This window comes from Microtus oregoni, unplaced genomic scaffold (assembly GCF_018167655.1).
Source record: "Microtus oregoni isolate MIOR12 unplaced genomic scaffold, Mior012 000001F_ref0000356, whole genome shotgun sequence".
NCBI classification, from domain to species: Eukaryota; Metazoa; Chordata; class Mammalia; order Rodentia; family Cricetidae; genus Microtus; species Microtus oregoni.
Genome location: NW_024543060.1, coordinates 80,013,309 through 80,026,272, shown reverse-complemented (window position 1 = coordinate 80,026,272; position 12,964 = coordinate 80,013,309). Strand labels below are relative to the sequence as shown.

At 35.4% G+C, this 12,964-nt stretch overlaps 1 protein-coding gene across 1 annotated transcript in view; it reads left to right on the top strand.

The window, feature by feature from the left end:
- Window positions 1-12,964, top strand: part of Cep290 (centrosomal protein 290) — an 81,096-nt gene that overhangs the window by 7,808 nt on the left and 60,324 nt on the right. The window contains exons 8-16 of the mRNA XM_041664539.1: window positions 520-672; window positions 1,405-1,587; window positions 2,403-2,492; window positions 4,682-4,804; window positions 5,813-5,936; window positions 7,933-8,105; window positions 9,679-9,841; window positions 11,707-11,807; window positions 11,882-11,969. Of these exons, the coding sequence (XP_041520473.1) occupies window positions 520-672; window positions 1,405-1,587; window positions 2,403-2,492; window positions 4,682-4,804; window positions 5,813-5,936; window positions 7,933-8,105; window positions 9,679-9,841; window positions 11,707-11,807; window positions 11,882-11,969 (1,198 nt within the window). The remainder of the gene's footprint in view (window positions 1-519; window positions 673-1,404; window positions 1,588-2,402; window positions 2,493-4,681; window positions 4,805-5,812; window positions 5,937-7,932; window positions 8,106-9,678; window positions 9,842-11,706; window positions 11,808-11,881; window positions 11,970-12,964) is intronic.

The window sequence follows — 12,964 nt, the reverse complement described above, 5'->3', positions numbered from 1 at the left end:
TATCATTTTTTGTGTATGTGCTAAATAATAATTTTCTGGCTTGAAACCAAAAAATACTTCAAAATATGATCACATCATTTTCCCATCCCTCTTCCCCCTCTAACCCCCATCTGTCATGTTCTCAACTTTTAATTTTAAAGTTAAAATTTTATTTTAACATAGTCTAAATGTTCTTTCTTTTTGTTCATCCTTAATATTTTCATTTCTTTGTCTGTTTTAAATAATATATTCAGTTTTCTAAAAAGTTATTTATTCCTGTTTTCTTAAAACATAAATATTAGTTTTAATTATGTGTTGCCTTTCTCATTTCTGATTATCCTTTCCTGTCCTTTACTGAAGAACAAACGTCTAAAGAAGAAGGTGAGGCTGTAAGGGTAGTGGAACCTTGGGGACTTAGAGATGTGTTCTGGGAGCATTAGTTTAAAGATAGATTTTTGTCAATGTTTATTGTCCTGTTGTTTTCTTTTGACACTGGATAGTATTTTTAATGGGTGACTACTGTGTTTGCTCTAACCTCAGAATGAACAGCTTCGTCAGGACATTATTGACTACCAGAAACAAATAGATTCACAAAAAGAGTCACTTCTATCAAGGAGAGGAGAAGACAGTGACTACCGATCACAGCTGTCTAAAAAGAACTATGAACTTGTTCAATATTTGGATGAAATTCAGGTAAAATGGCTAAGTTCAGAGCAACGGTTTTACAAACTTGAATATCAGGGTGGTTTGAATCCAATATCTCTCCCTCTTGGTAAGTTTTGATGATGTGCTTACCACTGTATTTTCAGTGTTTAGTTTGTGTGCGTGCAGGGCTGTCTGTACATTGGTGTGTGTGAGCGAGTGCTTGCCCGTGTGTGGAGCTCAGAGCAAAACCTCTGCTCTTTGCTGTCGGCTTCTGTCCTGTTTGAGGTAGGATCTCTTTGTTCACTACTCTGTATTCCAGGGATCTAGCTCAGCAAATGATGGATTCAGCTGTTTTCTCTCTCCCACCTCACAGCAGGAGCACTGGGAATAAAAATAAATAGTATTGTATCTGGCTTTATGTGCAGTCTAGTGACTCAAGCTGAGTTTCACATGCTTAGACTCTAGTGCTTTCCCCGCTGACACATCTCTGGCTACAACATGTACTTTTAAAGCACAAAGTAAATTGTATCTCCGAATTTGTAAATATTTATTTTCTCCTTATATTTGTCTATCTTGGGCTCCAAGAATAATTGAGATCCTATATACAATTTTCTTGGCATTTAATTTGACTTAATGGCCCAATGCCATATCAATCCTAATGGTCTGTGAAGAATTACTTTTTCTTTGGAGGGCCCTGTGGCTCTGTTTAATTTTAACCTAATATGAATTTCAGTTTCTTCTAAAACTATTTTAAAGTAATAGCTTACTTAACATTTTTAGACGTTAACGGAAGCTAATGAGAAAATTGAAGTTCAGAACCAAGAGATGAGAAAAAATCTAGAAGAGTCTGTCCAGGAAATGGAGAAGATGACTGATGAGTATAACAGGATGAAGGCTCTTGTGCACCAGACAGACACTGCTATGGACCAGATAAAGAAAGAGAACGAGCACTATCGACTTCAAGTAAGAGTCCTGCTGAAACCAAGACATTCTCGCATAGCTCCATACGAAGTCATTGCTGTTGACTTGACACTAGAAGTACTTTAGTCTTCTAACACGCGGGTTTTGCTGCTTTTCTTAATATAGTAACATGTTATCATCCCGATAATACTTGTCCACAAGGGTTCTCTCATACGTGCCTGTGATTCTGGACATTTAAGGAATGGACATGGTGCCTGAGTGAGTGTAGACAGCAGTGCTATGAATAAGTGTGGGGATATGAAGATTTTCTGTTAAAAACGTAACCTCCAGTGGCAATTACATTTAATTTCATGTCTTAAAAACAGTGAAAATATATTAAATATCAATATATTATTTATTATTTATGTAGGATAAACTTATTTAAAATTTAAATAATGTTGACAGATATGATTCTCTATTAGTAAGTACACAGCAATTTGTTGAGTGTAGCTTATCTGAAATACTTGGGGTCAGGTTTCCTTATGGTGAAGTTCTTATGTCCCTGAATTCATGTTCTTTAATACAGTGCTCATACACCTTTAGTTTTTTGACTAAAACAGAGCACATGAAATATGATGTGTAATTTTCCACTTGTGGTACCATAAAGAATATCCAGTTTGGGAGCATTTCAGATTTTACAGTTTCATTTAGTATTGTACAGCCTTTAAGTAGCACCTTTAACTATAGGTGCTATATGAATAGCATATGAAAAATAAGGCATCTGCAAGCATGTATTTGTACATTAATAAATACGCATATATAATAATACATTAAATGCACTGATTTGCACCATTTCATGAACCGATTGCCACCCTTAGGTGCGAGAGCTCACAGATCTTCTGAAAGCAAAAGATGAAGAGGATGATCCAGTCATGATGGCTGTCAATGCAAAAGTGGAAGAATGGAAGGTGCTTTCTCAGTTGAGGACTTTCTTGTTTTCTATTTTGATTTAACTTCAGTTTTGATTTTTAAGGACTTAAACCAGATATAACATTTATGTTGTTTTGAAGAAGTTTATTATGTGTTCTGACTAGAACAGTTATAAACTTGTATATGTAGTCCTTGGATTCATTTATTTATTAGACAAGTGTTAAAGGCAGGATTAATCAGGAATGGATTGGGAACAGATTTGTCAAAATCATTTGGAAAGCCTTGGCAGAGTTCCTCTTGTGTACCTGATTCCTACTTCCCAGTCAGACCTGTTCCAGAGCTGGGATAGTGATGGCTGCTATTTGTGAATGATCAGAGATGACTGAATTTGCCATTTTTATGTAAAAGCTGTCACACTTCTGTTGTCTCTGTTTCCGGCCATGCTCACATAAACCATATGGGTAATGAGGAATTGTTTATTATTTGGAAATCTCAGATAATCTATATTTTAAGCAAATGTAGTTGCAGTAGGGATAAAGCCGAGTGAATCACGTAAGGCTTAGTTAATCTAGAAACACTAGAACATAAACACCTGAGCTATCCAGGTCTGTTGTAATCACTCAGCTGCCGCTTCGGCGTGGAAACAGCAGTGTCTGTGACCTGACAATCCATGAATGAATGAGCATGGCTGCTCTCCAGGTCCTTACAGGAACAAGTGGCAGCCAGAGTCTTTCAGCTGTAGAATATGATTTCCACTTTGGAAAGAAACAGATGTTTGAATCACATTTAATCATTTAATTTTTGTACATATAGTGAATTACTTCCCTAATGTGATGTTTAGGAGGTTTACAGTTTTTCTTTTGAAAGCAGTGTTTTAATGAGAAGTTATTCATGCATATATACATATATATATATTTATATTTTTTTGGTAAAATCAATTGCTGCAAGTGTGATTGTAATTTAAATTATAACTATCTATCTTTGATTTTTATAATTTTTGTGTGAAGTGCTTCTTTTTTATATGGAATAATTAAATTTATTATATTTTAATTCTTTTTGACTTTTAATTATACTTAGATATTCCTAATATTGCTGGGCTAGAGGGCATATTTGCCTAATGTTATTACTTCGAAGGCTGAGGGTCTTGAATTGAAGACCAGCCTGGACTTTTGAGTAGTGAGACATTATCTTTAGATAAATAGATAAATGATTGATTATTTATATTGACTAATATACTTTGCAAAAGAAAGAAGAATTTTTTCTCATCTTATTCCTAGTTTCTTCTATCTTCTGGTTTTGTATTTTATTTAAATCTTTGAAACAGGTATATTTATTTTTTTAAAAGTGTAATGGTTGAAGCTGACTTTTATTCAAATAATATTTCTTGAATATTTTATCTTTCTCACTATTTTTATTACATAAAGACTTGTGTAGGATTTGAGTATTTTTTTCTCCCTTTTATTCATTTGATTGAGCTGTTTTCTAGGTACATTCATTTTTTTCTACATTTTTCTACATTTTTTTCTACATTTCTAAATTGTTGCATGTCTAAATACCTAAAAACCTGTTCTCATTTTGTTTTTGACTTTTAGACTCTTATGGACAATTTTTATGATCTTTATTACCATCCTTATGACGTTTTGCTCCCTGTAGCTAAGAATATAACATACTCTTCCATTCATTAAAGATACATTGTACTTTTCTCTGAAATTTTAATGTTTACTTAATAGACATATAAAATATTTTGTAGTTGTATAACTTTGAGAATCGAGGTGAGAATTTCCTTTAAGGGTTGAATTGTAAATTTCAATCTGTATTATAATAGTTGTAGTTACTGACATTCTTTTATTAAATTAATTTTACTTCCTGGGTTGGGGAGATGATACAGTAGTTGTGTGGCATCATGAGGCCCGAAGTGTGGATCCCTGGTACCTTGTGAGCATACTGGGGAGGCAGAGACAGGCAGATTCCTTGGCCAGTCAATCTATATAACCTGTAAGATCTAAGCTCAATGAAAGACCTGAGCTGAAGAGAATGATACCCCTGTCAGCCCCTGATCACAGACATGCAAACAAACACATTGTATACCACACACTAAAAAACAATTTAAAAGCATTTTATTTTTTGTATTGCTTTAAATGTACTAAAGGTATTTATTATTTTCTATAAATGAAAAGTGGTTTGTTAATTTTCTTTTTTTAAATAACGTATCTTGTTTTGTTTATAGTTAATTTTGTCTTCCAAAGATGATGAAATCATTGAATATCAGCAAATGTTACATAATCTGAGAGAGAAACTTAAAAATGCCCAACTTGATGCTGATAAAAGTAACATCATGGCTCTGAAACAGGTAAAACCTCAAAATTTGCAATATCAGCATGTTATGTTAATGTCCGAGCTGGCCTGTGTGTTTCACCGTGCCTAATTGGTGGCTTCCATTACTGAGTGTGTAACAAACTGTGAAGTTTCTCATACATTCCCAAATATGGGAAGGCGAGACCAGAGTTAAGTTTAGAGTGAGAGGTATATTCAGATTAGAATTATTTTGCTTGTTTATATTACTATGTATTGTCAGTCAGGAATTCTAAGAATCTATTAAAAACCTATTGATTTTAAAATCTTACTACCTTTTAACGTTTATTATCATATATTTATGCCTATGCTAAATCAAGTAAACTAAGTGTGGTTATATTGTTAATGTGCTTCCTAAAGGTTTTATTTTTAGGAAAACAAACTCATTCAGAAAAACAACAAAAAATAAATAAATAAATAAAAACCCTTCCCTTCCCTTATGTGTATTCTTTCCAGTTAAAGTACTAAAGACAGAATAGAATTTGAGATGTATTTGATGAATGAGAACAATGAGGATGTTGTTTCTACATAAAGTGCAAAAGTCACAGAGAAAGCAAACATTACAGTGGTAGAGATAAGATTCAATGGATGATGAGAAAAATATGTAAGAAGTTATAAAAGTCACAAATATTAGGGAGTTCTGGAATACATTTTCCATCTTTATATATTAACATGATAACAGTAAACTACATGTTTGCAGTACAGTTGGAGGAATATTTAAGAAACATAGTTTGCTGGGTCTGGCGCCACGTTGGTGTTATACCTGACACCCCAGTTTAGTCCCTGGAACCAGTGTCATGAAAAAAGAGAACTGACCCTTACAAGTTGTCACCTGACCTCCACACTCCTGCCTGCAAGCACACACACACAAAATAAATTAACTAATATGATAGAAATGTTTAAAAGAAACATAGTTTGGCCACAAGAATATATATTCTCTTATTAGTTGAAAAAAAACTGTGTTCATAACAAGAAAGTTTATTTGATACTTCAAAACATTTTATAGGGAATCCAGGAACGAGACAGTCAAATTAAGATGCTTACTGAACAGGTAGAACAGTACACGAAAGAAATGGAAAAAAATACTTTTATTATTGAAGATTTGAAAAATGAGATCAAGAAAGACAAAGGTAATCTAATATTTTATAAGTATATGACTTCCATATATCATTGTGTTTCAGAAGACTATCAAAATAAAATTGATATGCTACTAAACTATTTTTTAAATTATAAATATTTTAATTTGTAAAATATTAATTATATCAGATTCCTAGTGTTTAAACTTGTAAGTAATGCATACTTTTCTGTCATCTTTCTAATGCTGAAAATTACTTAGACATTAGTATTAGAAAGTTAAAATGGTCATATATGTACATGTAGTCAGTTATTTTCAGAAATCATTTTGTGTGTTGGCATTTGAAATAATTCTACAAAAATCTCTCATTCTATTCTTTGATTGTTATACTATGTTGTCTATCACATCAAATCCTCCGAATTGAAGCCCTTGAGAAAAATACTAGTATATCTATAAAAGTACATGTTGTACTATACTGAGGTATAGCAGTTCAAATGGGCGTACTTGTAATTGCTGAAGATAAAAAAGTAGGTGTGAAATACAGGTTGTATTATACAGTGAAGTGAGTCTCACTGGACAGGCAGGGAAGGAGTAAGCAGGGTGTATGGTTGAACCAGTGGGAGCGTGTTCAAAACCACTACCTGTTTAGGAGTCAGCGGGTAACGGCTGGTAGCTGGACAACACTGAACAATGAAAAGTAGCTGAAAAAAGATCAAAGAGGATGCTAAAGGCCTGCTATTAAAAGTCTTTAGTTTATAGTGAACACTTTGATTTTTATTTTGGGTAAAAGAGATGGGAATGATTTTGTCTCACCTAGACTGTGTCTGCTGTAGACAGTAGCGGTTAAAGGTAGGAAGCAGGGAGAACTGTTTCCACACTATGGGAATGACCTCATACACTGGGCCTTATGCTAACAGAGGTATTAACAAAGTCAGTTTTAGCTGTGTTTTGAAGGTGATAGAAGTTGGGTTAGTTAGGTGGAGGATTTGAGGGTCACTCATTAGGACTTTTGATCTGTATCTTGGAAAGGATGGGGAGAAGGGCAGGTTTAGAGATGATGAGGTAGTGTTTTGAACATGTTCAATTTGAGATGTTTATTAGGCTCCAGCTAAAGATGCTAAACAGATACTTGTATATGGCTTCTCTTCTAAAGTTCTTAAAGCACAATGTAGGCTAAAGACTGAAGTTTGGCATACTTTATGGAATCTCCATAATTCTATTTGAAGTTATGAGACTTGTCTAGGTCATCAGGCGAGGGCCTATAGCTTATGTAAAAATCGCAAAAGGAATCTCTGGGAATACTTCCAATCTGGAGGCTGATGAGGTGAAATAGACTAAGAAGTACTGTGCAGAGAGATGGGGCACCGTAAGATTCTGAGTTCTGGCAGCCACATAAAATGTCACCTAGGAAAAACAAACTGTTCATTTCTGTGGTAGCTCAAGATAAACACTGAGATAATCATCAAGCTTAGTAATGCCCATGCTTGAATACAAAGCAAACAGAAAAAGAGAAAAAATGGAGGAAATCTTTTTAGTTGTTGTTTTTTTTTTGGGGGGGGGGGGTGGGGGAATAAAAGGTAAAAAAGAAAGAAAAGAAAGTAGTAGGCTGAGGAGGAGAAAGGAAAGTTAGAAAAGTTTTTAAGTTTTATAGACCAGTGGAAAGATTCCGTTGGTGAAGTGGAGAAGAAAGAAGAGTTCTAGACCTTGAGGTTGGCCATTTGTCCAGCTGAAAATCTATTCTGTCAATGGTGGTCAAAAAATGTTGATTATTGTGACCATTAAACATCCTCTGTCTTAGTAATATGTCTCTTACACTCATTTTTATAATCCACATCCTTCTAGTTAGAGTAATTGTACTCACTTCTACTTTTTAGTTGGTTTTATTAATGAATAAAACAGTACTTGGTCCTTGGTTTCACAAATATAAATTCTAACATGTAAGAATTTTTGTGCCTTACGTCTTCTGCCCCTGTTTGGGAACAACTGACTAATAGGAAGGAATATTAATTCCTCAACTCAGTTCACTCGTGATTCTGTCTTCATGTGGTTAGGTACTTCAAGCTTTCATCAGCAGACTAATTATATGAAGATTCACTCAAAAGTACAAAGTCTAGAAGAGAAAGCCAAAGAGGCTGAGCGAATAGCCGACCTGGCTGAGGCTGATGCCAGGGAGAAGGATAAAGACTTGGCTGAGGCTTTGAAGAGATTAAAAGATTATGAATCTGTAAGTATTTTCACCCTGTCCGCCAAAAAGCTTCAAATCACCCTGACATGGGCTCTGCTCTGTGGCTGGTATCGTGTTCCATGCAGAAAACATTCTATAGCTCTGTTGCTTTTAAACTATTCAAATTCTTGGGCATTTGTTTTATAGCATGGGGGTTGTTTCCAAAGCTGTTTTTTGTCTTTTGTAAAAAAGTTTATTATTTTTTCCTTTTATGTTTGATATTCTTATTATAGTATTTCTCCATCCTCTCTCCTCCCTCCAACCCCCCACATGCCCCTACTTATTCTCACTGCTTCCTTTTTCATTAATTGTTATTACATGTATATATGTATATCTTCCTAAATACAATTTTATCAGCATGTATTACTGTTATGTGTTTCTTTGATGTTGGATAACCAGTTGTGCTTTTTACTGGAGAAGACTATTTTTCCTACTCAGCGTTCGGTAATAGCCTGTAGTTCTTTGTGTAGGGTTGAGGCCTCGTGGGTTTTCTTCATCTACCTGGGCATATCTCTGGTCTTATGTAGGCAGGCGTGTTGATGAGACTTTATGGCATAACTTCTGACATTTAGTAGGATAAACAATCTCCCTGATTATCTCACTCTTAAGATTGTGCCCCCTCTTTTGCAATGGCCCCCAGCCTGACTGACCTCCACAATTATGTATTTTGATTGGCTGTGGTTTTCAGTAATGGTTTCCTCCTTCTGCATAGATACAGAGGATTGCACTTTATTATAGGTATAGAACAGATGTTTCGATTGTTGTCTAGTAAAGTGGTGCTGTGGCTTCTCCTGCAGTAACCCTGGCTTCACTCACCCCAGCAGCTCCCCTTAGGGCTACTGTGCCATGCTGGTGCTGGTGGTTTATAAGCCACAGGAGTGCAGGTCTGCTAGTTGCTCCCTGCATTGCAAGCTTGCATGGTGCCTGGCACCACAAAGCCAGTCCTTAGGGAAGGGGCTTAAGAATCTGCTCCAGCCAGGGGTCTCTGGCACTGTTTCTGAAATGCATGGTGTCTGAGACTGTCCTTCTACCTCTGGGGGACAGTCAAGGGCAACAGCAACAGGCTGTACGCTTTGAGAGTCTCTTAGAAACCTTGACCAGCAGCTCAAAAGGTACTGGGGTTTCTGTCAGGTGGTCTTTGGCTTTTGGAGGGAGCGTTGTCAGCACAGCTGAGAAAAGCTCATTTGAACCATATATGTATGTTTATATACTCTGATCGGTATGCCTCATTTTATTTTTATGTTTTTATGTCTATGCCTTTATGTGTATGTCTGTGTACTCAGTGTTTCGTATGTAATATTTTGAGTCACATTGCTGCGGTGTCAGATGTTCTTATTCTACCCTCTTTACTAGATTTGGTTTATTGATGCTTAGTAAAATACTCTTAATATATTTTATAACTGATACATAAATATTGTTTATAAATCATTTTTATGTATTAGTTATAAAATATCTGCCATATAAAATACAGGTGTGGGTAGGCTTACCCTTCAACTTCATATAAAAGTAAATTCATACATTTATTTGTTCAAATAAATTATGTTATATTTAAGTTAGATGGGGTATTTTTCAGGGTGTATATGGCTTAGAAGATGCTGTTATTGAAATAAAGAATTGTAAAGCCCAAATTAAAATAAGAGATGGAGAGATTGAAGTATTGACCAAGGAAATCAATAAACTTGAGATGAAGATCAATGATGTCCTTGATGAAAACGAAGCCCTTAGAGAACAGGCCGGTAAGCTCATTTCTGAGACATTTCTTTTTCCTATACCCTGCTTTTCAAGTCTTCTTTGTTACTTTTGTTCTGTTTATACTTTGGTAGGATCAGTGGCCCTATTCCCCAATCAGAATCCTCTCATTCCACACACATTCTTCCTTCTTCCCCTGTGCGTTGCCTCTGGCATTATGATAGGTTTGTTTATTTACTTCTCAGTAGTTGAAGGGGACTTTTCCCCAAATAAATATTTCTGTAGAAACACTTAAAAGTGGAGATACCCTGAGTGAAATGGTTGAGGGACCTCACTGTGTTGGGATGGTTGGTAAGGAACATGGCTTTCATTGGCCTGGTATGTCTTCAGTAATAACTGCTTATTGTAAGGTGAAAGTGCATTTTATTATGCTAAATATGAGAAGACAACTGTATTTCTACAAATAGGAAACATCTGTATGAATTGTTAGTTTACAAACTGATTTTGTTTCAGATGAGGCCATTTAAAAGTAATTTGCAAACCTTCTAAGGACATAGAAATACAATTTAAACTGCATATGTTTTACTTGGGTATTTTAAGAGTTCCATTTAGTCTAAGATGTAATTTACAAATGGAACTTTGGAATTTATGTACTTTTTAGAATAAATGGTGAATCATTAATATTGCTGGTTTATATTGTAAGTTATAACTAAGGTGCATCATCTAGGGTGCTTCCTTACAATGAATAGTATAATTTAAATAAGATTTCATTCTACTTGCTAAATACCAATTAGGGATTTCTCAGAGTTAAACTGAAAAATCTATAAAATTGTTGTGTATAAGAAAAATAAAGCCAGGCAGTGGTGGCTCATACCTTTAATCCCAGCACTTGGGAAGCAGAGGCGGGTGGATCTTTGTGAGTTTCAGGACAGTCAAGGCTAAACAAACAGAGGAACTCTGTCTTGAAAAAACAAAACAAAATAAAATAAAAAAAATCAAAAGAAAAGAAATACTTTATATGGATTATTTATTTGTGAATAAATAATCTCACTAGAATTTAGGATTATATTAGCCATTGAAGGTTTCTGATTAACTTGACTGGTCAGGTCATAGCTAGGAGCCTAGAAGTATGACTGAGTAACTTCTAACATATCTAGAAAGCTGCAACAAAAGCCAAGTTTTCTGCCTTTAGGAGTTTAGCATTTTTTTAAATTTTTTCCCCTAGGGTTTCTCTGTGTAACCAATGGCTCTGGTTGGCCTGTAATTCTGTCTGTACTTCTAAAGGCCATTCTGGCCCTGAACTCAAAGATCTGCCTGCTTTTGCCACCTGAGTGCTGGGGTTAAAGGCGTATATAAGCATTGCCTGGCTAGGGGTTTAGCTTTAATTATCAAAGTGTGGTTTACAATTATTTTACATTGTCTTGATCCTGCTTTTCACCTCAGGAGGTGAAATTAGGAGGCAAATTAGGAGACAAATTAGGAGACAGGTTAGCTGAAAGAATTAGACCAATAATAACATTATTAGTATTAATAAACATTGCTACCTGCCCAGCACTGCTCTAAGCATAATCTTATTATATTCTGGGCAAATTAAAATAATAAATAAACAAACAAATAATGTCATTTCTGTATCTAAGTTACAAGTTGAAAGTGAGAGTGGATCCAAGTTTACCTCCTGACTGGGTTCCCTAATGAATCGTAGCACCTTTGCATATGTGTTTGTCAGGGTTTTCTAATTAGTTAGCTTTAATGTGCTTTGGAGTTTAACTGTCTGGAAAATTCGTGCGTAAGAAATCTCCAGGTTTCAAGTGATACCGACTGATGTATAATCCTAGTTACCTGATGTTCTATGAAGATTTTGTCACTGGTTTGCCAGTTGTTAAGTTTGTAATTATATTGCCTTCTATTTCAGGCCTTGAACCAAAGACAATGATTGATTTAACTGAATTTAGAAACAGTAAACGCTTAAAACAGCAGCAGTACAGAGCTGAAAACCAGATACTTTTGAAAGAGGCAAGTGGTGCTCAATTGACGGTTTTCTTGTCTGGATTAAGGGGAACTACTTACTAATAATGCATACTTTGCAGATTGAAAGTCTCGAGGAAGAACGACTTGATTTGAAAAGAAAAATTCGTCAAATGGCTCAAGAAAGAGGAAGAAGAAATGCAGCTTCAGGTATTCTCAGTCACTCTATACTTGTGAAAGTGTCGTGCGGGGAGGACTCCCTGGACCTGGGGTGTGCTGGGTGTGGCAATTGATTTTGCTCTGTTGTGCTCTGTTGCCGGGAGTCTGGTCCAAGTAATAGGAGAAAATATTATCCAGAAAAGGAGATAGCTAGGTATTAATTGGTTTGATCCTACCCTGAAACAGTTAAACAAAACAACAACCAAGTTTAGGAATTATACACTTTTGACAAATTCAGGGTACAGACTGTTGATTTTATCCACTTTCTTGTGGCTAAGCTTAAAACAGTAATTTTTATGTCAGTGTATGTCACCTTAGAATGGCACTTTGTTGTGAAAGTTGTAAATTGGAAGGTTATTTTTATTATTTACTTTAAATATTTTCACTGAACTTACATACATTTGTTTGTTTACCTTTTAGAAAGGCAATGTAGTTTTTGTACCATCCACTGAAGTTCGTTTTTGAGGACCATGTAGAAAGTGTTTCTTTCTTTAAATTTTTTTTAAGTTTTATTTTTACTTTTGTATGCATTTCTCTGCACCATGTGTGCCAATGCCCATGGAAGCCAGAAGAAGGCATTGGGTTCCCTGGAGATGGAGTTATAGGCAGTTGTGAGTTGCTTGGTGTGGGTACTGTGAATGAACTTTGGGTCCTTTGGAGAAGCATTACACACTTTTGTAAAATTAAAATATTATTTTCTTATTTTCTCCTCCCATAACACTCCCATGTTCCTCCCTCCATCTTGCGTGTGTGTGTGTGTCTGTGTGTGTGCAAATAAATATGTAAATGCAGCCTACTGATTCCACCTTGTATTCTCTGACGTTGGTTTTTAGGGCTGACCACTCGACAGTGGTAAACTGGGTAGGGTCCTTATCTAAGGGAAAACTAATTCTTCCTCTCAGCAGTTTGTGATTTCTTATAGCTTTTCACGTAGTGGTAGCCCCGTGTGATTGATCATAGTCGTGTTAAGATGTAAACTGGTGTCG